The sequence below is a fragment of the Tenebrio molitor genome, chromosome 3, assembly GCF_963966145.1.
Source record: "Tenebrio molitor chromosome 3, icTenMoli1.1, whole genome shotgun sequence".
NCBI lineage: Eukaryota > Metazoa > Arthropoda > Insecta > Coleoptera > Tenebrionidae > Tenebrio > Tenebrio molitor.
The window spans coordinates 26,664,572-26,691,105 of record NC_091048.1 but is presented as its reverse complement, the minus strand read 5'-3'; the positions used below and the strand labels follow the sequence as shown (position 1 = coordinate 26,691,105).

The following is a 26,534-nucleotide window of genomic DNA, read 5'->3' as shown; positions in this document are numbered from 1 at the left end:
GTCATAGTTCACTTTTAGTCAATTTTCTGAATAAACTTCCTGGGCATGTATTCCGTGTCGTATTGTGTGAGATATTCTTCATACATTTTTATTTATACCCATTTGTTGGCATTTCTTCTTCCAGCCCTTGCGAATTTCTTCTAGGAATATTTTGAATAGCATTGGGGACAAGCAATATCTCTTCCTAAGCTCTTTGCTTACTTGAAATGGCTTTGATATATGTTTTCTTAGTTTCATAACACTATTTTGATCTTTATACATTTCTCTAATGATATCTATGTAACATCTTTTTTTGCTACTTCTGGTAATTTTTTAGAATTTCTTTGCGGCATACTTGCTTTAGAATATCTGCTAGATCATAGAGCACCCGTCGAAAAAAATCTTGGAAGCCAAACGATTTTGCAAGATGTCTACAACACTCAATCCAATATCCAAGATACTTTTTATCGTTCTGTAGGTAATCAGTTATCATCTTGCATCATTCCACCAATAACGATTAAGTTTTCTTCGGCAACATCCGAAACTGGTCTTCCTCCACGTAGGTCGTTTCCCACTGAAACCCAAACTAAATTTAGTTTATTCTACCATTTGCAAATAGTTCTTCTAGATTCTAAAAGGTGCTTCAGAACTAAAGCAACTCTAAAATTGTCTCTCACTAGATGCATTTTTGCTAAGCTGTCCACAGTCTGCTTAATTACATAGATGCAGTTGGTACTTTGATTTTGAAAAGAAGTACAACCCATGTGTTGGTCTTAGGTCCAAATCATTTTGCATTTTCATGCCTCCTGTGAAACGCAAAAACACAGTTTTATGGGAAATTAAAACAGAACGGCAACTATTAAAAATATTTGACACTAATTACTGTAGGCGGCCGACATGGTTTCCAATTTATGACCGACCATAAACCCAGAACCTTGAATTAGCCAGACTGATATCTCCATCGAATTCGGTAGTACCTCTATCTTATCAATTAATTCCAACAAACCCGAAATGAATAAAAACATGTGTTGGCCGTGATATTTTCTTGTTTTATCAAAATCCCATTAGCCATCAGAATAAATTAGAAGTTGTGATGTGCGGTTTGTTCCGACGAAGATTTGAAATTTTCCAGGGCGTGGCGATCCTCACGATACCTGTATAGGTGTGACCCCGCGTTTTTGCAGAAAATTCTAAAAACGAGCAAACGCGAAACAATACCTAGTAAAGTTCAGCAAGCTCCATCGTCACGTATCCAGATCACGTAAAGTGGCCTTTTCGCAACAGATTTTAATCCAATTGGGAAATGTGTATCTGAATATCGAAAATGTGGTCGATTGTGAAAAATGCGGAATCAAGGATGCGTTGAAATGGTCCCAGTGGCGTGGCACTCAAGGCGATTTGTGCTCTGCGTCCAGAACCGGCGTCAATGAAGATATTCAATAGCAAAGCGATCGAATTAATTATCGATAAACAATAGCATACCTGGCGGACACGCCCGGCCCGTAGGAGATGCCAAGGTTGGAAATATGAAAGGAATTTCTAAATATTTTCGACTAATTCATTCGATCTACAGCTGTGATATTTCGAACGTAATAATAACTGTTAGGATAATAGCCGGCTATCATAGCACTTCATCAATCATGGCGGTGTTGATTGCCATGAATTTAATTTAAGCGATTTGTCACATATTACAACAAACAACTACTTGAACGAGACGTAATTTGTACCAGAAACAGCTCCATCAGACCACATAAAAATTGTCAAATATTTTAATTTTATAATATTTATATCGTTTAATTTTATTCAAATGTTTTTTACTAATTTAACTCTAAAAATAGTACCGCAAAAGGTGTCTTGTGATCTTTTGAGACACAGTTATGCGATTCATAATCAAAAGTGCTAGAGTCAGGGAACCAATCAGATAGTTTTGAAACTTCTTTCGAGTCAAATTTGTCTCAAAAAGTTAACACTGTTAGATATCTGGAATCTTTGTATAAATTTTATACGAAGAACGCAAAGAAGGAATAATTTTCGAAGATAAAAAGAAAATGCCAAGTAAAAGATATTAGCAATCAAATTACCAAATTGATAAATCTGTTGATGAGTTCTTGCTTGTTACGTTACGGTTATCATTATTAAAAGGGGGCACGGTATCTAGGCCGGATTTCTATATCATAACGAATATTTCTATCAAATAACGATAATTCCCTTGAAAGCACTATTTTGCCATATTATCATATATTTCTACTTTTTACGTCGGAGTTTGTTCATTATGGATTACAGACGATACCGAAACCAAGTAATAAAGCTTTGAAGTATTGAAGATAATATTATTGTCATTTGATTACTTTCTTTGAGTAATTTGTGATTCCGAAAAACAAGAAGCTAATTGAAAAAACTATATAATTTGTGTCAATCAGATAAAAAAATACATTAAAAGTCCAAATGAATGATAATATAATTTTTACGAGTTTTGAAGGTCGTAAATTAACGCGTACTAAATTCTAGAAAAAAAATTATAGACTTTGATCTAGTTTAAGATTGGTTAAATCAATTTGTCAGATTTGCATAAAGTATACAGTAGTGCACAAATAAATATTTATTGAGTTATAAAAGCATAATCTGAAAGTTTTTTAAATAGTGTTCATCATTATTGTTATTACAATTCTTCGTACCTCCCTTTGGTATGTCTAGAGTTCTGTTAGCGGCTGAAGGGACATTTGGTGAGGGAAACTTGCGCGATCCAAATATTTAACCAATAGCAACCACTCTTATTTAATAATAAATGAACCTAGTCGAATCACAGAACGGTCGAACGAAATAGCGTTGCTGCACATCCTCGCCTAATGTCCCTTCACGAAGCGACTAGAGTCTACTGTGCCGTTTGGAATTCCGCAGGGATTAATTCTTCGCCCTGTCTTTTTCTAATTTAATTTATGAATTACGTCGAATTACGTTTATGAAATACGTCGACATTTTAAGGATGCATTGATTTCCATTAATAGAAAAACAGAATAATGATGAAGTAAAAACAAAAGTAAGAATTAAAGCAAGTATACTAAATGTTTAATCTAATTTTAACAGAAACAAAAATATGTTAAAAAAGATTGTTTATAATTATGTTAGAATTAATTGTATTAATTAATATCAGGAGTAAGATGTAAGAATTAATCTGGTGTAGTTTAAGACTTAACTAATATTATATTTTTTCGTTTTTGATTAAATAATTCTGGGTAAATCACTTCCTCGGGTTCAATTCTTCTTCGTCTGTAAAATATTTTCCTTGCTATTTCTACTACAATGCTCTGGTGACGCTTCATCTACCAAACCATACATTCATCTGAAACTCTTCCAAATATAATGCTTCGGCTTTCGGATTCTTGATTATAGTTTTATCGAAGTTAAAATAACAAGACTTAATTTTTTTATTGGATACTTTTTCAATTTTACGAAAACTTTTTGCTTTGACAATTTTACGAGTCGAATTTGGACATTTTTATTTTGGTTAGGCCCGACAGCTTTAGCTCGAGGGTTTAACCTTTGAATAAAAATGCCCAAATATCAACGAGTAAAATTGTCTAAAGCAAAAATGTTTAAGTGAAAATTGGAAAATTTGTCTGATATTAAAAATTAGGTCATGTTATTTTTGGCAAGATTAATTCCAGAATACCATAATACAGTTATTAAAAACAATTTGAGAATCTGACAAGGAGTAGCATGCAATCACTTTTGACAGAAAGCAAGCGCTCTGATTGGCTGAACACGCACTTTTGATGTACGTGGGAATGAATTTAAAATAAAAATAAGAATTCCAAAAATATAACATTTTTCTTTCTATTCCTCAGCCTTTTCTTTTTCCATTCTGTCCCTCCTGTTCCATATCTCTTTCATTCATTCTATCTCCCTTTCGTCTTCATTCTGTATCTGCCTGTTCCTTTCTCTCCCTCTCTATCATTTCGCTACATCCATTCCAGATTGCTCAATTGCTCTCTCTGCAAAGCACATTCTGCTTCCTTTCAATAACCTGTTTTCTCTCTCTTCGTTCCCACATCTAAATCTCGCCATAATTTTGCACTCTCTCTGCCCAGATTTTCCGGAATTTTCTCTGTCATACTCCTCTGTCATTCTCCCCGTTTTATCTGTCTGGGTTCTTTGATTCCTCCCTTCTTTCTTTCCCTTCTTTCTTGCTTGTCTGTGTCTTTGTCCCTTTCACTCAGCTCTACATTCATCCATCTTCCTTTTGCTCTTAATCTGTCCACTCCTTCGCTGGCATACCCGTTTCTCTGATAGTATTTCTCTCTCTCCTTCTTCTCCGTGTTCTTTTTCTTTTCTCTCCAGCATTCCGTCACTCTTGCACTCTTCCCTCAATATTTAACCTGGCGTTTTGCTGTCCACTCCTAGCACCCCTCTCAAATCTTTTTCTTGCACTTTCTCTTCCTCTTCTTGTTCCTTCCATCCCCAGATCTCTGCTCCGTATATCAATACACTCTCTATCATGCTCTCAAACATCATCATTCTTCTCCTGAAATCACCTCCCCACTTTTTCTCGCCTATTCCTCAAACACATCCTGCTGCTTTGTTTGCTTTTCTCTCTATTTCTCTGATATGTGCTTTATCCGTGGCTCTTTTATTGAATGTGTAATCCAAGTATTTGAACTCGTTTACTTGTTCTATTTTCCTTCTTTCCCAGTTCCACTCATTTTCTTCACTTTTCCTCTTTGTTGAACACCATCATTTTCGTCTTCTCAACATTCACTTCCAGCTTTTTCTTCTTCACATACTTTCCCCATACTTTTCCAGGTTCTTCATCATTTCTTTCATTTCTCCAAGTATTGTGGCTCTATTTTCCCATCCCTTCGTCAGCCCAAAACATTTCCCCAATCCTAACAAAACAACGGAACAAAGCAGGATAACTGACTCGTTTAAAGTAAATTCATAAGAAATTAATGTGGCTGAGGATATTTTTTTACTATTGTTATTATCATTACAGTTATTGCAACGTTTGTTGTTGCCGTTTAGTCATTATTGATTAATTCTTATTTAATTCTGCTTTCTACTATTTTTTTCTTTGACACGCTTTAACAGTATAAGAGCAAAATGTTTGAAAGATGAAATAATTAAAAAAAAAGTTATGTTGAGACAACCATTTTTTGAAAACCATAATTTAAACAAAATTCTGTGCTTTTTGTACATTTATAAGAATTACTTACTACATATTTTGTCAAATACATTGATTCTATTAATAAGGAATATTCTGATTTTTCAATGCAGCTTTTTTGTAAATTTCTTACTTTTTTTGGTTCTTTAGATTGTTTAAGCCTCAAAAAAAAAAAAATTTGAAATAAAATTCAGTGCAGGCCTAGATTTTTTCCTCCATACAGTTCCATGTGAAAGGAAAAATGTTTTTAGAAATCCTTTTGACTTCATGTGTCAAGCGGCTATTTTTTTTTTCTGAAGCAATTACCTTGGTGGAACTCGGTTTTGAGAATCAAAGCTTTGTTTCTTTATGAAGAGCATGGCAAAAAAATGTACCTATTGTAGTTTTTTTTTAACTTTTTTTTTTTGCCAATATCTCTGTTGCAGAGGCAAACTCGTTTATTTTTAATTGAAAAGAGCTTCATCACATTTTTTTCCACTTGAATTCTCCATCAGCCACCGAATTTCTAATAGATCGTTCACATTCCGCAATCCCGCGATTGCATCCATCGAAAACGTGCCGAGTCAGCTCTTGCGTCAATTTTTTGTCCAAAAACCAATTTCCTCCGATTAATTGTCCCCGTCCTTGAGATCGTCGCCAAATTGTGTAGATTTTCGCGAGTTCACTCAACCAAACCCGGCCAAAATGCAACAAATTCATTAACAAGGTCGCCCCGTGTTATTAATAACACTATCAATTTCGCACGAACAAATTATCGCTACCGTAAATCGGACCACCGTTGAAAAACCACCGACTCCAAGTCCCCCATTCAATGTGATCCAGATCGCACCGCGATAAATAAATTAAAGGAAATTGTTTTTTAATTAGTCGATCGCATACTAAGATCCCACTTAACCTTTCCGAAATGCAAATAGTTCGGTTTTCGCTTGGAAAAAATCGATGCGGGACACAGGTGTGGTCTCTTCGTTAGTTCACCTTGCAGCTCATAATCGTCTTATTTATTACGTTATGATAAGTACGTACAAATTAATTTTTTGGGCGTGTGCTGGTCGTAAATCGCTCCCGCTAACGCGGCACCGCGTCCTTCTCAGGGAAAAAATCCAGACCCAACAGGATGCAGCGCGCCCCTACTCGCATTGCCAACACCGATTATCATAATCTAAGCGTAAAACTTATCCCGGCGCTGACAAAACTGTCAAACGTCCTATCTCGAAATGGAAATAACAAGAAAACATTTAGTACCGTACGCATTCCTGGCGTGCTTGTCTATTCGTTAATAATTCATCGCGGTTTTGCAATTAAAAATCGCACTTCTATTGGTCTCTCGACGATAAACCCTCGGAGGGGTGCAGGAGCTGTCAGACGCCTTCATTAATAACAGTAATGGCGATTTTTACGTCCGTTACGACAATGCCTTATCTAGTGGAGCGGCAAATAGAGCGTGACACCTAAAACAATAATGTCTTGCGTGTGGTACGTGTTATACAACGGAATTCGGTGAAAAAATTACCGCTTTCGGGAAAGTCGACGCAATCGACAGAAATTCTCTTTTGGCATTGGTCCGCCGAGTTCGATCGACATTTTTCACGAGAGCTTTGGGGAGATCTTCTGGTGAAAGCGGAGGACCTTGCTCTTCAGTTGGGGTACAGAGGCGGATTGGGGGAATCTATATAATACAGGCGGGGCTGTTGGGTCTTGCACAGTTGTTCAACAGTCCTATAGTGCTTAGGAGGTTGGAATTTGTACAAAATGAAGGTTCTGGTGAGTAGACGAGCCAGTCGGTACCGACATTTTTCAAAAAAAAAAAATCCATGCCAAAATTTTTTATTCGCCGTTATCGATTTTACTAACCAGTCCTTATTTCAATTCCCTCACACCTCACCATTACAATTACAGTTTACACGTTTTTGCATTTTGAAAATAAATTTTTATTTTTTTTTTCAAAATTTACTTATTTAGGACCTTTTATGTAATGTTTTCGTGCTGTATTTTTTTTATAAATTCTATTGCTTGTTTATAACTTATATGCTCAATTATTTATTCAATTTCAAAAATATCCATTTTTTGTATTTTTGTATTCTAACATCTTTTTGTATTTTTTTTAGAAAAATGTTTGTTTTAGAAAAATGATAAAAAAATGCACCAGTATTTATAACTAGTATAATCAACCCCATTTAACAAAAATCACTGACAGAAACTAAAAAAAATAGTAACTATTTTGTAACTATGTATAAAAATTTTGAAAATTGGAAAAAAAGGAATTTTGAGTTCTAGGTGACATATTTTTTTAAACACCCAGTATAGTAAATCGTCAGTTTAATTTTAGCATTATAAAGACTTCACTTTAATCTTTTTTAACTTTTTTAAAATTTTTTTCCTTTTCTAACTTTATTTACATGATCAATTTTTAAGTTTTACGAAAATAGTAATAATAATAAAAATAACTATATTAATACATATGTATCAGTAAAATTTTAGATCGTTAGTCTAATTCTGCATAAATAATTTTTCTTTCCCTTTATTTTTTTTTTTCTTTTATAATTTGTCTTAGTTTCATTTCTTTTTCTTTCTGATGTCATTTGTCAACCCGCCCCCTTTCAGATTTTAGTAAGTTGCGTGCTGGCCGCCGTCGCCGCCGACTACATCCCCTTCGCCGCCTACCCGCAACACATCCCCGTGGTCGGCGCCAACGGCGTCCCCGTGGACACCCCCGAAGTGCAGCACGCTAAAGCCGCCCACTACGCCGCTCACGCCGAAGCCAGCGCCCGCGCCGGTGTCTACTCGCCCTTCGTTCACGCCGTCTCCGTCCCCGCCGTCGTCCAGAACGGTCTGCCCCTCGACACCCCCGAGGTGGCCGCCGCCAAGGTCAAGCACTACTCCGACTACGCCGTAGCCGCCCAACGCAACGGCGTCAACGTCTACCCCGTGGCATACTCTTCCGTCTACCCCGTGGTCCACGGTTCCGTCTACCCCGCCGACACCCCCGAGGTGCAGCTGGCTAAAGCCCAGCACTTCGCCGCCCACGCCGCCGCTCGCTCCGGGGTGCATCTCCGCAAGAGGAGGGACCTCTACGCCTACGCCCAGCACATCCCGGTGATCGGTCCCAACGGGGTCCCGGTCAACACTCCTGAAGTCCAACAAGCTACTGCGGAGCATTTGGCTGCTCATGCCAGAGTAACGGGAGTTCCTTTGGATACTCCTGAAGTCCAGGCTGCCAAGGCTCAGCATTACGCCGCCCACGCTGCCGCCCTGACCGGAGCCCACTACGCCCCCCTTGCCTACTCTCCTGTGCTGTACGGGTCGGTCTACCCCCATGCTGCTATCGGCGTCGACGGCCACCCCGTCGAAACCCCTGAAGTCCAGCTGGCCAAAGCCGCCCATTACGCCGCCCACGCTGCCGCCCGCCGCTACTAAAACGACCTTCTAGCGTATCAATTTGTTATGTAATGCTGCCCACAGTTCAAGTAGGATCTTTTCTGGTTCTTAACAGGGTTCCTGTTAAGAACCGCGAAAGGTACAGGTTGTTAAGGAAATCATGTATGTACATAAATGTTACTCGGAAAAAGCCCAAAAAACCTTAATAAAACCATTAATTATAATTGAGAACTAATTATTATTGCTTCGATAAGGATTTACGACTTTGATTAAAAAAGTCCTGGCGTCGGATTGGCATCACGTGGTGATAACCGTCTGCAGACTTGTGTTATTAGCTTTTGCTTTTTTCTTACACCGTGATACACTTTTTATCATTCTTTACGCATGATTACCTCGGTGATGTAACTCGCTGTGAAATTAGAAATTGGTTTTCGACTCAAGGATTCCCGCCGAGCTCGAACTGGACCACATGTTAAAGAAAAGTGAGGTTAACAACTCGAATTATCTGGTGCTACCATGGCATGTTGATGAGCCGGACAAAATTCGCCGAAGAGCTGAACAAAAGATAAACTGAACAAAGTTTCACCAAGCTCACAATCCGGCCTACGTAAGAAAAAAATTGATAAATATCTTCATGAAGAAGATCAAGAAGCTTTTTTGGATTTTTGACTTCCGCAAAAGCAAGTATTGCGTCCAAGCTAGGTGTTGAATTTTTTTGTTGAGTGTATTAATTGTGGCCGTTTAATTCTTTGCCCACTTTCTCTAAATTGAAATAATTCGATTGTCAGATAGAAGAAAATGCAATTTGAAAAATGAAAATAAAATTAGAACAAAAAATAATGTAGATATAATAACTGATTTGTTTCTTTGCAAGTGTCGCAGTGCTCTTGCAACACACTCGCTGAATATTCATGTAAATGAGGATTAAAAACATTGCTTAGATATTTTTAAACACAAATATTGATATGTCAAAATAACCTGAACAACAACTCAATCGGTACAAGATCGAGCGTGTCCATATCTGTCATAATTAGCATAATTGTATCAATAACAATCAGGCTAATTACTTTTTTGTATGATCGAACGGTCGAGAGTGTATAAATCAGGTGATTATCGTGGCAACATCAACAAACAAGGCTAATAAATGATGACAAATGCGAATACAATTCAGCGATTAAGAAATAAATTAGAATAAAACCAGAAAGAGGCGACGATATCCTTGATCCGAGCTCGTATCTCATCACGACCACTCCCAGGAAGCAAAAACCGTTGGATCTCCCACTCTTGTGGTACCGCGTACGAAACTGGACCTGTCGTAGATTCCGGAACCAAAAAACCTAGACCTTGAATCTGAACTGGTGGTACTCTTGAACTTTAAGACACTCTGGGACAATGGTAGTTTGGTATTGCGGTTTCACTTCACCTTAGCGCGAACATACGCCGGAGCAGAGCTAGGCGGGGTGTGGTATATAAGCTCCAAAGGACGCAATTTCTAACAGTTGTTATTGCGAGTTGCGAGTTCTTTTACAGAAGCGCAATGAAATTTCTGGTGAGTCTCTTGCGCAATCTTTGCAAATCTAGCTTGTCACTACGCAGGTACTGCTCGCGGTGGTGATGGCTCGAGGCGAAGCGTCTCACGTGGTTCCTCTAGGTGTCACTGTGGGTCTGTCGCCGTACTCCCACCAAGTCGCGTCGTTGTACCACAGCCAAGACGTCCTGGGACAGTACGCGTATGGGTACGCCACCCCCACGAGTACCAAATCTGAGACGAAAACCGCCGATGGAGTTACACTCGGGGGGTACTCGTACATCGACTCCAATGGGATACTGCAGACGGTGCAGTACTCGGCGGATCCGGTTCATGGTTTCCGCGTCGCCGCCACCAACCTCCCCCAAGACCTCCCCGACGTGGCCCACGCCAAAGCCCAGCATCTCGCGGATTACGCCGCGGTACAAGCCGAACACGCCAAAATAGCCGTCCGGTACTCCAATCCGGTGGTGGTACCGGCGTCTGCTGTCCCGCAAGTCAACCTAGTCCAGCCCCAACCCGTGCAAGACTTGCCCGAAGTGGTGGAAGCGCGCGCTCGTCATTTAGCTGTTCTGCAAGCGGCGTACTCTGGTACCGCCCGAGCTCCGCAACCCGTCCAAGACCTGCCCGAAGTGGCCAAAGCTCGCGCTGAGCACTTGGCCATCGTTGCGCAAACCAGAGCTCGCGATGCTGCGGCTCACTTGAGTCCGGTGGAGCTGACCGGAAATGTGGTACCGGTGCATACCGCGAGTCCGGTTGCGGCGGTGGTAGGTGCCAGTCAGGTGTCGTACACCCCGGTGGTCTACGGCGCCTCGTCGCAGTACCACGCGCAGGATGGTCTCGGCCGGTACTCGTATGGGTACGTGGGGCCGCTCAGCTCCAAGAGTGAGACTAAATCAGCTGATGGGGTCACCACAGGAGGGTACTCGTACATCGACGCCAATGGGGTACTGCAAACTGTGAACTATGTGGCGGATGCGGTGCACGGGTTCAGAGTCGCCGCTACCAATCTACCTGTGGCACCCGGTGCACCTGTTGCGGTGCAGAGACAAGCAGCCAAGGTCGTGGTACCGGGGCTTTACACCCAAGAGATTTATTACTAGATTGTTGACTGGATATGAATTAGTTAGGTTGTTTTGTAACACTAGTTGTGTAAAATAAAGTTATTTATTAATTTTGCATGAAATTGTCTTTAAAAAATCCAAATACCATTAATCAATAAACGTTGCTAATTGGATTGTAGTTTGATTTATGTTGGCAACACGTGACAGAAGATTTTAAAGAAACTAATAATAATAAAGATAAGAAACACACTCGAATTATATAGCTCAGATGAAGCTGTTTAGATATGAGCAATTGCAACAAGAGGCTAAGGTCAATGACAGTCTGATTGTTAGGGAAATTCTTTGCAAATACTGTCCACATAAAAATCCCCAACATTCCAGGCTGCAACAAAAATTCTACTGGAGGACAATGAAAACCGGATTTATTCGTTATGCAAGGCGCAACCTTGCATTGCATATTCAGCAATAAAGACAGACATACCTCTTATTTATTTTTTAGGTGGAATTATTTCAATTAAATTGGAAGTCGGTGTAGTTTTTTTGGGGAATTTTATGTCGAGCGGGTGTTGGCTTGGCTCTTTTTATGGTTGTAGAAAGTTTGAGAAATTATTAGCAAAGTAACGATTACATATTTGAAAAAGTGAGTTTAGGAAATCTAAGTCTGACGAAGAAAGTGGACAAGATTTGTCATTCTCAGTTTGTCATTTATGAGAATTTAAAAATGTTGAAAATTGTAATTGCAGCTTACGAGACTAAAAGTAAATAGGAAAAGCCGAACCAATATGGGAAAAAAATTCTTAAAGGAACTTTCTGAATTTTAAATCAGAAAATCTAAAATTATATTAATGAATAGGATTCCCCAGAAAAAATATTTTACTAAAATCCAAAAAATACACCTTTGGTACTTTTTTTTTCAAAAATTTCAAACGATCATAGCTCCCTAATTAAAACAGCTCGAGAGATTCCTCTTTCAACATTCTCTTTTCAATCCAAGAGGTAATGGATTAGTCTTGGTGGTTTAAGAGAAAATGGCAGAAAACATTATTTTTCACATTTTTTAACTTCAACTTTTTTTGCAATGACTTTAGAGCAATAATTCCTTTTCCTATGTACTTCTTTCATCAAGCTCTATCACGTAGCTCACCACTGGTCTGGACTGGACCAAACTCGAGACGGTGCAAAAATTTTGAATTTTGGACCTATCCATGTTCTTTCCGGTTTGCTCACGATCTCGCTTATTAATGAAGCTACGCGGAAGATTTTGGATGCGTTGACTTCGTCTCGTCTTTTTGATGAATCTGGTGCAAAAAGTTGAGATTTGGCTTATAATTAGCCGAGTTATCGACCATTAAACTTGACCTCGAGCGTCATCATTTCGACTCGAAATGACGAAATGCCGTCTGCGGGAAGAATTTTGCGGTTTCTGAAATCAGGTCATCCAATACTTAACGTAATCCCGATTTGGATAGGATTCCGGAGAAAAACTGTTTCACTAAAATCCAAAAAATACGCCTTTGGTACTTTTTTCCAAAAATTTCAAACGGTCATAGCTCCCTAATTAAAACAGCTAGAGGGATGAGCTTGCACTATTGTATTCCTCTTTCAACATTCTCTTTTCAATCGAATAGGTAATGGATTAGTCGTGGTGGTTTGGGAGAAAATGGGAGAAAACATTATTTTTCAAATTTTTTAACTTCAACTTTTTTTGCTATGACTTTAGAGCAATAATTCCTCCTCTTACGCATTTCTTTCATCAAGCTCTATCACGTGGATCACCACTGGTCTGGACTGGACCACACTCGAGACGATGCAAACATTTTGAATTTTGGACCTATCCAAGGTCTTTCCGATTTGCTCACGATCTCGCTTATTATTGGAGCTACGAGGAAGATTTTGGATGCCTTCCCTTCGTCTCGTCCTTCTGATAAATCTGGTGCAAAAAGTTGAGATTGAGCTTACAATTAGTGGAGTTATTGAGCCTTAATTGAACTTGATCTCAAGTGTCATTATTTCGACTCCCAAATGACAAAATGCTGTCTGCGGGAAGAATTTTTCGGTTTCTGAAATCAAGTCATCCAATACTTAACGTAATCCCGATTTGGATAGGATTCCGGAGAAAAACTGTTTCACTAAAATCCAAAAAATACCCCTTTGGTACTTTTTCTTAAATTTCAAACGGTCATAGCTCCTCAATTAAAACAGCAAGAGGGATGGATTCCTTTTTCAACATTCTCTTTTCAATCCAAGAGGTAATGGATTAGTCTTGGTGGTTTAGGAGAAAATGGCAGAAAACTTTATTTTGCACATTTTTTACGCCCAACTTTTTTCGCAATGATTTTAGAGCAATAATTCCTCCTCCTATGCACTTCTCTCATCAAGCTCTTTCACACGTGGGTCACCACTGGTCTGGACTGGGTAAAATTTTTGAATTTTGGACCTATCCAAGTTCTGTCCAGTTTGCTCACGATCTCGCTTACTATTGGAGCTACGAGGAAGATTTTGGATTCGTTGGCTTCGTCTCGTCCTTCTGATCATTTTGGTGCAAATAAGTTGAGATTCGGCTTATAATTAGTTGAGTTAGCGAGCCTTAAACTTGACCTCTATTTGGATAGGACTCTGGAAGAAACATTTTCGCAAAAGTCCAAAGGGTTTTTTCCAAATTTTCAAAAATTTGAAATTGTCATCGTTCCCTAACTAAGCCAGCCGAAGGCATAAGTTTGACACCATTGGGTCCGTCTTTCAATGTCCTTTTCTGAGTCCAAAAGAGATTCCTTTTGTCATTGTACTTTCGGAGAAAATTGTAAAAAACTCTTATTTTGCAAATTTTTTCCTCCCAACTTTTTTTCCTACGATCTTAGAGTAATTGTTCCAACTCTTGTGGAATTCCTTCATCAAGATCTTTCACGTGGATCACCATTGGCCTGGCTTGGTGATGGTAAAAAAATTGAAATTTCGAACTCTCCAAGACAATTTTGCTTTATTCTCATTTATTATTGGAGCTATGATGAAAGTTTTGGTGCAATGCCAACAATGTTTTAAGAATGTCTACTTAATGTTTTAGGAGTGTCTAAACTGCATTTTATTAGATTTACGTAACATCCAAGTAGCGATTTCTTAAGTGCATTTACTAATTAAAAAGTTTTGTTTGATTCATAATTTTCAAATTTACTGTAAGTGATAAAAAGTTCTCTTAAAACTAAAGCAATAATTTTTAATTTTAAAGTTGCGATAAAAATATGCACCTGCCATTTTATGAACTATTTTACCAATATTATTAACCTTCAGATAGCAATTTTATTGCAGCGGGAAAGCATATTTCTGCTGTGAAATCTGGTAATTCCGTTCAGTTTCTGTAGACTTATCAGAGTATTCTGGTTGCAGAAAAAACGGTATCAAAGTCCTCTCAAATTGTAAAGCAGGGGCTGGGCTTGTGATAATGAAAAACGCTATCAAGTGACCTCGGGGTTAACTATTTCCAAAAGTTATATAAAGGCGTCGAAAACAAAGTGGAATTAAATCTCAGCCACATGTGCTGGGATCCACTAGTGCTCCAGTGATTTATTTAGTGTCAATGTAAACAATTCGAAAATGCACTCGAAGGTTCTCCAGAGCGAAAACTCCAGGACCCGGCTGACCTTGTCGGAGAAGTCCGAATCCGTGCCCAAGAAATTCCCCCAATTCCTGGCCTCAACTTTAGGTAAGTCTCGAGTCCTGATAAAAATCGCTAAAAAAAGATTTGACGCAAATCTAGCCAAAACACCATCAATTCAAATTTCACAACAATCTTGTGCGTCATTTGTCTTGTTTCCCCAGCAACTTTGATCGCCCTTTGCTTGGGGATGTGCCTCACCTGGACCTCCCCAGCCCTCCCGATGTTGGAAAAGTCCGAACGAAAGATCACCGAAGCGCAGGGCGCCTGGATCGGCTCCCTCCTAACCCTGGGGGCGTGCTTGGGGGCCATCCCCACCGGCAGCATCTCCAACTTTATCGGACGCAAACGCACCCTCCAGATGCTTGCCCTCCCGTTGTTTGTCTCCTGGTTGACCATCGCTTATGGGTACGTCACATTTTCCCCCCAAACTCCCTAACTGGACTAATCTTTCACAGCAACCGCGTCGAGGCTTTGTACGTTGCGAGATTCGTGGCGGGGCTGGCGATCGGGGGTGTGAGTGTCGCCGCCCCCATGTACGTGGCGGAACTAGCGCACACGTCGATCAGGGGCACGCTGGGCACCTTCTTCCAAGTGCAGATCACGGTTGGAGTGCTTTTGGAGTATTTGTTAGGTAAGGAAGCAGAGAGCTATGCGGAAATGGCGCCTCGCTTGCCAGATGGCGCCACGTGCGCGGAAAACCGGTCCCACTGGAATTTTCCGGATTTGTTCAAGAAACGGACAAGTTGCGTTGTTTTGTAAACACGATAAACAAACCAAAACAACTTAATCGGCGAGGTTTTTTTCGGGAGTGCAGATATTCTTCTCGGTATTGACAGTTCTCACGTGACCTTTCACATTTAGCGCCCTCGCATCCAACAAAATGGGAGTCGGCTGTGTTGTGTCGCTTCCCGCAATGAAAATAATTCCTTTCGTAAATTTGACAGGGGGATTGACAGGCTTGACGGCGCCGCGAAATTAATTTCATAGCGAAATGCGCGTTGACAGGTACCACCCTTCACCTGTCAATCCGGATTAATCCGCGACGAACGCGAAATCTGGCGAGGCTGCGACGCATCCGAATCCCATTTTCGGCCATTCTTCTCCCAAATTAGTCATTTCAGCCCTGGAATTAAATTTTCCCCGTTGAATAATCCCCTTTGTGGGGTTCGCGAATAAAACATTACAAAAGCACGTAAGCTCTTAAGCAAAAGGCCGGAATGAATAATAAAAGAGAGGAATCTTATCCGTTCCGGCTCCTCTCTGTGTGTTGGGTGGATGCTTGTCACGTGTGCCGCATTTCAGGAGGGACGGTCGCATCCTTCAAGTGCTTGGCCCTCACCTCCTCCGTCTTCCCGATCTTGTTCCTGGTGGCGTTCTCCTTCATGCCCGAGACGCCGGTCTACCTGTACGGCAAGGGCCGCGTGGACGCCGCCCGCAAGTCGCTGGAGTACTTCAGAGGGCGCCACTACAACCTGGATGAAGAGCTCTTGAGGATCGCGGACGACATCAAAGAAGCCAACACCAACAAGGCCAAGCTGTCGGATTTGTTCAGCTGCAGGGCCACCCTCAACGGGCTGATTGTGTCCCTGGGGTTGATGGTTTTCCAACAGATGAGCGGCATCAACGCCGTGCTTTTCTACACCGGGAACATCTTCGCCGAGACTGGGAGCTTGATGGCGCCGGATACGTCGGCCATCTTGGTGGGGACGGTGCAGGTAAGCCTGTTCTGGCATTTTTTCGCTATTTTGTGGTGGGATTTCGACAAAGTGGCTTAGAGGATGCGTTTCACGCTTAAATGAGATGTTCGGAGAAATTGTCAAAAAGTTCACCAATTTCGAGATATGATGGATTCAGGTGCTGTTTCCGGGTAAAGTGAATTAAAGTGTGCTGTACGAGTGGGTGGAATCCGAATGGGATTAGAGCGAGTGGGGCCAGACAGGGGTGCATTGAAGCCCTTTTCACATCTTTAGGGTGTAGCCTTTTCAAATGTTTGACATTCATTGAAAGAAAAAATCATCGTGGGTGTAGGTATTGTCACGTTTTCTGACTGTGGGTTCGGCGATTTAGAAAGATTATACAGGGTGTATCTGAAATACGTGTATTAATTTTAACCTGTGGAGGAACTCGCCAATTTATGAACCTTTTCTCTATAACAATTTGCAAAATTCACAAAGATATTCCATGTTTTCTTGCCCCCTAATTTTTGTTGTTTTGTGTGATTAACTAGTGATTAATTGTTTAATTTTTTCTCTAACAAAGTAACTTTTTCCACAAGGCTCCGTTTCTATCAGAACAGACATTTTTTTCCCTTACCCATAGGTGGGTACATTACATTTTGATGTCTCATTTGCTTCAAATTTTAAATCAATTTGTAACGCTTTTTCGTAAAAAATTTAAATAGAAAAAACATTTCATTTAACAAGCTCTGCTAAGTGTTAAAATTAAGACGTGCATTTCAGATACACCCTGTATATAATTTACGCTAAATTCATTCAACGCTCCACATCTCGAGACATCACCTCCGTGCGCGACGCAGGTGTGAAAGAATAATTTTTCAAATACATACCAATCTCTTATTTTTTTACAGCTCTTTGTCACAACGAACTATTTTTTTTATTATTTCCAAAGTTTTCTTACTCGTGACATATTCGCAAAAACCACATTTAGACAGTGAGGAATTAGTTTCTTAGGACATTTATCGCGATGGATTTTTTACAAACTGTTCTCTGACTAGAATTAATAGAGCAAGGAGATTTTTCCCCTTTTATCTGACAAGCAATTTACTTTATTAAGAATTTATTTTGTAGGTTTTTTAAACGACTTTTCATTATGAACATAGTTTCTTAACAGATACGTCTACTTTTACTTAATTTATCTGATAACTTAAATTTAAAGTTTAAAAATCGTTCTGAATATGACAGCAACGCTTAGAAGCTGTACTTTTTTACCATCTGTCTGGAGTAGGTTCAGATGATCAAGTTCTTCTTGAAAATTACTTTCATAACCAGACGCAATTTTTTCTTATTCGTAACATTTAATTTTTTCTTGAAACATAAGTCTGACAAGTTTTTCAATGTATTTTCCCAAAGCATTAATATATTCTTCAACAATTTTAATTAGTTTACGAAATTGAAGTGTTGTAGAAATTCAAAAGATCCTAAAATATTTTGAGTGAAACGGCGATGTTTAAAGAGAGAATTGTTGCACTCCTTTTAAATAATGCATTCATTAAATACGCGTTTACTGTTAAGTAATGCAATGCATTATCCACGGCCGTGAGTCATAAAGTCATAACGCACTACTTATTTACTAACTCACGGGTTGTGGTTAGACTATAAACTTGCTATGACACATTGCAATATTGATTTTGAAATATCAAGAGGTATTGAACTAGTTTTGGCAGTTAAGAAAGAATGGCAAAAACATTATTTTATTTATTTTTCACGTTTTTTACGCCCAACTTTTTTCGCAATGACTCCTCCTTCTATGCACTTATTTCATCAAACTCTATCCTGTGAATCACATTCGAGATGGGCAAATTTTTTTAATTTTCGACCTATCCAAGTTCTTTCCGGTTTGCTCACGATCTCGCTTATTATTGGAGCTACGAGGATGATTTTGGATTCGTTGGCTTCGTCTCATTCTCCTGATGAATTTGGTGCAAATGAGTTGAGATTCGACTCATAATTAGCTGAGTTATCGAGCCTTAAACTTGCCCTCAAGCCTCATCATTTCGACTCCCAAATGACGAAATGATGTCTGTGGGAGGAATTTTGCTGTTTCTGAAATCAGGGCATCTAATATTTTAACATAAACCCGATTTGGATAGGATTCTGGAGAAAACATTTTCGCAAAATTTCAAAATTTTGAAACTGTCATAGCTTTCTAACTAACCAGTCGAAGGGATAAGACTGACAACGTTGGATTCGTCTTTCAATGTTCTCTCTTCAGTCCCAAAGAGAGACTATTTGTGCAAAATTGCTTTTGAAAATCATCGCATGAAATAATAAATGAATTACGAGAGAGAAAATGACGTCGCAGAAAAAGTATCGTATTCTACTCGCGTGCAATGGCTATTACTCACTCGCCTACGATCGTGCGCCAACTATTGCATGCTCGTTGAGTAATTTACAATGGTTTGCTTTCTATTTTATTAGTCATACACTTGTTCTTGCATTCTTGCTCACAACAAATTTGTTACCTGGATTAGCAGATTTTATCACCGAAGAAACTAACCAAATATTTTTATTTATAAGTGTTATTTATATTGTCCTGAACTTCTTAAAGAAATGTCTGATTTTTTCTCCTACGTAGCCGATTTTTTCCTAGATTAAATTTTGTTCGGTTAACTCAAAGTTGAGCACAATTTAATGAAAGTGTGATTATGACAGCGCAGATGCGGTGTTTTTGCTGGGGTGCCTGAAGCCGGTCCTGACCCGAACATAACAAATGTTCTTGCTCTACCCACGTCCCTTTAAAGAATCTCTATAATGTCACATTTCTGATAAAGAAAAATCCACTTTGTGAACCCTTGAACCTACACGTTTCGTCCTCATTCGTGGTAAAAATCTAAGAAAAATATTTTGTTAAAACGTCGCAAGCAACAATCCTGCAATAATTCCGAGAGGAAGCCGGGAAAATAAAGGAAATGCAGGGGTGGACAGCGAAACTCCTTTGAAAGTCCCCAGCCCGCGGCAGCAAGGATTTCATTTTGCAAGCCCACGCCGCGGGTCGGAAAAGCGGCGTTTCCGCCGTAATTCCTAATAATTCGTCGGCGAAGCACCCAAAGAAACACAGAAATTAATCTCGGCCCAATCGATAGTGCGGTCATTGCAGGAATCTCGCCCCGATGTCCTCCTTGGCTCGCCGCCCCCAATTATCAAAAATACCCGATCCCGCCGTCCCGATTATTCAACAGGTGTCCCGCAGGTTTATTCATAAACCTGCAATAAACACGTCGAGTGCGTATTTCAGATTTATTAGGTTAGAGCTAATCCGCGTAATTATTCCGTTAATTGAAGCCCCATAATCTCGTTATTAATGCACCGCCGTCCCGATGCGGCGTCGGGGGCGGCTTTGTCTCGCCGTCGGAGGGGAGTTTTTCTCCGATTTTCCGTCTGCCGCTCGCGGAATTCGCTTGTATACATTTCAAAAGCGATTGTTTGTCTAAACCGGAGCCCTGTTTGAACTGGAAAGTGAGAGATTTGCGGCGCGGCGGCCCATTAGAGTATCCTTCGGGGACGGCGTGTGTGGTTATCTGCATGTTCAGGTCAACAGTTAGGTCCTTTGGAGTGGCCGACGCCGGACCATAAATCCCTTTTATCTTTTCCTGCACCTCTATTATGTTCGGTGCGAGTCGATTCGTTGGAAGTCGAGGAGCTGAAGGGCTCTCCGAAATTAAAAAAAGAAAACGGAGTCGACCCTCATTATCGGACTGTCGCGAGTTGGACGCTTTTCCGGAGAAAATTGAAAAATTGACCAGCTCCATCGGGTTTTCACACAAATCGCTCGCAACGAACGTCATTTCGTTGATTTAGATAAAACTAAAGGCTACTGTAATCACACGCCATAGCTTGTCATTTAATTAAAGCGATCGTTAATTTAAAACGACGGAATAATTCCGTCCCGACGTGCACTAAATGGAATTTAATTTGGTGCAGGCTAATATACAGTGTGATCGGGTGTAACTTGAAACACTGCCCGTTACAAACTCTCTCTCTCTCTCTCTCTCTCTCTCTCTCTCTCTCTCTCCCTCTCTCCCTTTTTGTTTCAAGTGTGTCAATTAACCATAACTTCTTTAAAATGTACAATTTCAATTTCAATTTTCGCTTGAACTGAACTTAATTAGGAAACTAAATCAAATTTGGTGGTTACTTAATCGTAATAATTAAAAACCCGTGACGAACATCCTTGTGTTTTTTTATTCTTTCCCAAATGACTTGTAATGTAACGAGCGTTCAAAACAAATGTGGTCAAGCAAGCCGTGGTTTTTTCTCTTTTAGAAACACGAATCGCTTGACGTCTCTTTTAGATACATAACCTCACTTTACGTCATCTTATTCGTTCGCATCAGATCAGATGACCATAAGTTTTCTTGAACGCTCCTTACTTATATAAATAAAGTTGAAACAATCGGTTTGATTTCCCATTATTATTATGGTTTGGTTTTGTGATTTCAGCTTTGAATAGCTTTATTTATGACCGGATTTACCGCAAAAAATAATGTTTGTAAATAATTAATTAACGTTATCCGAACAAATATTAAAATTAATGTTCTATTATTGTTATGACATTTTAATAGATTTTTGTTTGTACCGTGTACAAAACCAATCTGCGTGATAATGTTATTTAATTTAATAGAAAGCTATTCGACAAAATGGAAAAATAAAGGTTTTACAACGTTTTAACTTCTCAAAAGTTCTTTAACAGTTGGGAGAATTGGATTTGACATGTTGTTTCTTTTCTTTATTAACAAATAAGAACTGATCAATATGAGGCGAGAGAAAGAATAATTTCAATTTTAAAATTAAGGAATAATGAAATTGTGACAAAATCTCGTTTAAGATTGTCGTTAGAAGGTTTCTGTTAGAATCACTACGACCTAAATATTTTCTTTACCAATTAGTGATACAATTATTTTTTCACAGAAGCGTTTGTTTCTCATTAAAACATTTTAAATTGTTTGTACAATTAATTATTATCTTGAGTTAGATGTACAGGGTGTCTCAGCTGAGACTTTCGAGCCTAATACCTCAGTTATTTTCCAGCGGATTTTTGTGAAATTTAAAATGCAGATATTTTAGACGGTGAAGAATAAAATCCCATTAATGCAATCACCCAAGTCTTAAAAACGTAATTTTTACATGCCTTCTTAAAATTTTGAATCAAGATTTACATAAAAAATTGATCGTCAATAAAAAATGCTGTAGGGAAGAACTCGTCCTTGAAAGACGTCTGGTTTGCAAGAAAAAAGCAAAAAACTGTGATAAACGTGGCTGCAAATGCAAAAACGTAGACGCGTATGAAACAAACGCGCAATTTTGCAGAATTTTGGTCATCCCTGTTCGCAGAAGCGCAGGTGACATATTTGACGTTTATCTTGCTAACCTTACAAACACTTACAAAGTTAAAGACAACATTTGGACGTAATTTATTATACTGGATGCTTTAATTCTTCCATAAAGGAGTAAAACACGATCTGGATATTTTAGCAAGGTAATTTAGTTCACGTACTTACGCTTCCTGTGTCTTCAAATATACCTATTGACGACTCTCTTAACCCTACATTTGGATAGTGTTCCACGAGAAAACGAACTGTGTCATTGAAGTTCTTACGACACTCTCCATAGGCAAAATTTTTTTCCTTTTGCAACAATATTGAAATTTCTGCCGCTGTAGTCTATTTTTAGGGTATTTTCAATAAATTTTCACAATTTGACGTTTCTAATAAAGCGCGCCCAAGTTTGAAGGGTGTACAAAATATTGCTTGGCAATTAATTATCAATTGTTTCAAAAGGTAACTGCTCAAATACCTTCAAATTTTACATTAAATTTTTAACGACAAAATCTAATCTTTTCGTTGAATGAGACAAGTGATTTACTTAATTGTTTGTCTAGACCCCTATTTTTTAATGTTTAACAATCTAATAATAATCGTGTATAATTTTCGATAAAGGAAACATGTGTTAAAATTCCATTTTTTAACTTGACTAATTGAACCTTCGTAAGACACCCTGTATATGCTTTATTTTGCCCTATGGCCTTTGCAATTACTGATTACATTTTTCTTTAAACAGAAAATAGCAATTCCAAAAAAATAAAAAAATTAACAGTTTTATTCCTATCCTCCACCCCTTTCCTTCTCTGTTCTTTCCCTCCCCTTCGTTTCTACAAAGCTATTTCTGTTGATCTTGGTCCTTTTCCATTCTCTTAACGCTTTTACTGCTTCCTTCTTCAGTTGTTCACATTCTTTGTCCCACCACTCATTTTTCTTTCCTGTTTCTTTTGCTCCCTTTACTAGTACTTCTTTCAGTTCTACCGCCATCTTCTCTACTTCTTGCTCTTCGAATCTGGCTTTTCTAGTTTCCTTCTATACTCCTCTATTCCTTGGTCATCCCATATTTTTATTGTCACCTTCTTTTGCTCTTCCTTTTCCCCTTTGTTCTTGATTCTTTTCTTCTATACTTATTTCTAGCGGGAGGTGGTCCGACTCTACTCTTTCTCCTATTCTGAATTCTTCTACCCTTTCCTATTCTTCTTCGTTTACTATTCCGTAATCTATCACTCTTTCCCCTCTGCTACCTTCCTCTTCTTCATCGTCTTGTTCGTTTCCATTCGATACTTCCCATCCATGTTATTTTCCACCTTGTCTTTGGATTTTCTTTTCACGTTCTTCCCCTCCTCTTCCCAATTTCTTGCTCCTCTTTCTCCTATGCTCCCGTTGAAGTCCACTCCCAAGAGCGTGCAATCTTATCTGTTTCCTTTTATTGTATCTTCGACACCTCTTATTGTTATCTTCATCTCTTTGCTGTATATTGTCATTATTTTCTACCATTTATTGCCTATATGTACGTTTCTTTCCATACATCCTTCTTCTGCTCTCTTTTCTTCTCTCTTTTATTTAATCCCTAATTTCACCTCTGTTATTATTCCCCCCGCAGCTCTTTCTTTCTTCGTTCCTCGTTTTGCCCTTTGACATTCCCAGTTGGCAACAATTTTTCTATTTTTCCCAGCTCTATTCCTTTACCCATGTGTCTACCAGACCCACTATCTCAAATTGTCTCACATAGTCCGAAAATTTTTCTTCTTTTTTTTTCTTAAACCCGCTGCGTTCTAATATAATAGTCTCACCTCTGCCGTTTTCGTTATCTTTTTTGCTTCTCCCCTCCTCTTCGTGTCTTCTCCCTTGTGTTCCCCTTTTCTTTTCAGGTTGCCACTTTCTTTGTCCATCTACCTTTTTCTTTGTCCTTTTTCCATGTCCGCTGTCTCCGTTTTCTTCATCCCATCTTCTTCCCCCTACTGGAAAACCTCTAATCTCCCTCTTTTTTCATTCATTCCGTCTCCACTGAACCCCTTCTATTGTTATTTTCCCCTATCCCACTTTTACCTCTTTTCCTTCCTTTTTTTCTTCTTTCGCAATGGTTCTTAGTTTCTTCTGTATCTCTCGCTCTTGTCTATGAATATCTTCTCTGTTTCCTTATTTTTTCTCGGTTTTCCCTTTTTTCCATCACTTTTTCTTTCCTACACCACTCCTCCATTTCCACTAGTACTTGATCCTTGTTTATGTAACAATCTTTGACTTTACCTTCCTCTATGTTTTCTTTTATTATAAAATTTTCTATGTCGTCTTTAATCTGCTGCTTGCTCTTTCCTTTATTTCTCCATTCTGTTACTTTTTCTTCTCCTCCTTCCTTCATATTCCATTTTTCTTTCAGTCAGGCGGTTTTTCTCTTCCGCCCATTTCTGTTATTTCTGCTTCAATTCTTCCCTTAGTCATTCGATTCGATTTCTCTCTTGACTTCTTGGTTCTCTTTTCGAATCTCCTTTATTTCCTCTTTCATTTCCTCCAACTTTTCTAGTATCTTTTCCATTTCCACCTGTTTTCTTCTCTACTTCAGGTAATCTTACTATTTCTTGGTTACTTTAAATATTTCCTCTTCCTCCTTTTCTTTTCTTCCTGTTCTGCCTTCCGCTGTTCTTTTCCTTTTTTTTTCTGCCAACGACATATTCAAACAGGAGGAAATGATACAACACATCAGTTCTTTGTCAACAACTGTTGAATTTTTAGTTGAATGAATTTTAAAATCTTCTTTTCGGGATAGCTGAACTCAAGATTGAACCTTGAAGAATGTTGCCTGTTTTATATTTGAGATATGATACGACTGCCACTGTCACTGTCGTTCCCAGAAAAATAATCCGGGTTTGGATGCCTTCGCACCAACAAAATTTTAAAATTAGTTTAGTTTTTATGAATCTAATAACGGTCAAACACACCGTCTTCGCACCGCGTCTCTCCACCCCTCCACCTCAACCCCCGATCGATAAAACAAAAACGCAGTCTAATCCCCATCCCGGAAGCAGCACTTTGTACCGGAATGACATGCACGGGTGGATCCTGTGCGTCGACCCGCTTATCTCGATAGTTTTCGCGTTTTACACTCCACTCTCTATTCCAGCTGATAGCGACGCTGCTATCGACCCTCCTGATCGACAGAGCGGGTCGCAAGATCCTCCTCTTCATCTCGTCGTTCGTCATGTGCGTCTGCCTGGTCAGCCTCGGCATCTACTTCCACCTGAAGCAAACCCACGACTTGTCCTACTTGAGCGTCCTCCCTCTGGTCACCCTCGCCGTCTTCATCGTGGTCTTCTCTATCGGACTGGGCCCCATCCCTTGGATCATGATGGGCGAGATCTTCACCCCCAAGAACAAAGGAGTGGCCAGCTCCGTCTCGGCATCGTTCAACTGGATCCTCGCCTTCACCGTGACCAACCAGTTCCAGAACATGACCGGCACTTGGGGCACGGGAGTCACGTTCATCATCTTCGGGATCATCTGCGGGATCGGGGCGCTGTTCGTGGGGTTCCTGGTGCCAGAAACCAAAGGCAAAGATATCGACGAAGTGCAGAATTTGCTCTTGGAAAGCAGCGTGCTAAACTGCACCTGTCGAAGAACAGAGTCGGTTTGATGACTCAAATCCTAGGCTCTAGTTACTCTTAATTGTCATAATTATGATTGATTACTCCTGATTGTATTTTTTTTGCTATTTATTTCTAGTTGGATAGTGATGAATAAAATGTAAACGTGATTGGTTCAATTTTGCCTAGCGTCACGTCGAGCTTCATGTCAAAGGGGAATAATGGGAATTAAATTCGGTATCACGTCACGCTGAAACCTTTTTTCAGTTGCTCTCCATCAAATCCGTAATGAAATATGGTACTCTGCCTAACTACCTTATCGAAATATGTTGATTAAAATCGCCTCTGCTATCATGTTAAATTACGGAATTGATGTGCAAACGCACGTCCATTGCTCTGAAAACCATTCCGATTTGATAACGATCAGACATGTGTTAAAAGAGAAGAGACAATCAAAACTGAATTAAACCGAGCAAAGGTGTCGAAGCGACTACAAAAATTGATTTGTTACTGATCAACTTCACTTCCTCTTCGACTATTTAGTTCGGTGCCTGTTGATAGTGTCCGCTTGAGAACTCCCAACGTAAACGTGCCTCTACTCAGGCCGCCGCTCGATTGTCATAAGACCCCACCTCGACTCTCCCTGTAATTAGTTCGCTACGTTTGAAAAAACGACAACTCTACTAGTTTCGGAGCTGTCACATCCGTCATCTACTCGGAATTACGTTTATTAAATCTAGAAGGTTTATTTCTGAGAGAGTGATTGGTACTTTGTTGCAAGTACGATGTCATTCTTTGAGTAATTAACTAATACTAATTAGTTTGCTCAGTCGTCGTAAGGAACATGATTTAATTAATCTGAGTCGAAGTGGAGGTATACGACAGTCGGGATGATAATAGAGAAGCGCTATACACTATACAGTGTTGTCTAATTACGTTTGCCATGAATTTCGGATAAAACAGTAATTTCGGATTGCATTAGCACCAGCGTTTTATTTGCCAAGACGTAAACACAATCTGGAAACTGTTGGCTCATAACGATTGTCACATTTGACAATTTAAATTAAACACGTGTCTCACACTCATAAATATATGCAACATAACCTCAATAATGATCTAGGGTGAAATTGAGATAGAACTGGA

The 26,534-nt window shown here is 39.4% G+C and overlaps 3 protein-coding genes across 3 annotated transcripts; all 3 read left to right on the top strand.

The window, feature by feature from the left end:
* The first annotated feature begins 6,741 nt into the window (after window positions 1-6,741).
* Window positions 6,742-8,736, top strand: LOC138126126 (cuticle protein 18.7-like). The gene is made up of 2 exons (XM_069041802.1): window positions 6,742-6,898; window positions 7,739-8,736. The coding sequence occupies exons 1-2, from the start codon at window positions 6,887-6,889 to the stop codon at window positions 8,549-8,551; spliced, it is 825 nt and encodes a 274-aa protein (XP_068897903.1). The 5' UTR covers window positions 6,742-6,886; the 3' UTR covers window positions 8,552-8,736.
* A 1,166-nt stretch (window positions 8,737-9,902) lies between these two features.
* LOC138126125 (uncharacterized) lies at window positions 9,903-11,215 on the top strand. Its single transcript, XM_069041801.1, has 2 exons — window positions 9,903-10,061; window positions 10,109-11,215. The coding sequence occupies exons 1-2, from the start codon at window positions 10,050-10,052 to the stop codon at window positions 11,141-11,143; spliced, it is 1,047 nt and encodes a 348-aa protein (XP_068897902.1). The 5' UTR covers window positions 9,903-10,049; the 3' UTR covers window positions 11,144-11,215.
* Window positions 11,216-14,463: 3,248 nt separating this feature from the next.
* Window positions 14,464-25,561, top strand: LOC138125685 (facilitated trehalose transporter Tret1-like). Its single transcript, XM_069041131.1, has 5 exons — window positions 14,464-14,801; window positions 14,918-15,161; window positions 15,212-15,387; window positions 16,059-16,471; window positions 24,932-25,561. Exons 1-5 carry the CDS (start codon window positions 14,693-14,695, stop codon window positions 25,439-25,441), a joined length of 1,452 nt encoding a protein of 483 aa, XP_068897232.1. The 5' UTR covers window positions 14,464-14,692; the 3' UTR covers window positions 25,442-25,561.
* Window positions 25,562-26,534: the final 973 nt, after the last annotated feature.

Excerpts from the sequence above, each read along its gene's own strand:
- LOC138125685 (XM_069041131.1), top strand. The coding sequence starts at position 14,693 with ATGCACTCGAAGGTTCTCCAGAGCGAAAACTCCAGGACCCGGCTGACC. Across the intron at positions 14,802-14,917 it reads ATTCCTGGCCTCAACTTTAG|CAACTTTGATCGCCCTTTGC; the intron begins GTAAGTCTCGAG and ends TTGTTTCCCCAG. Across the intron at positions 15,162-15,211 it reads TGGTTGACCATCGCTTATGG|CAACCGCGTCGAGGCTTTGT; the intron begins GTACGTCACATT and ends AATCTTTCACAG.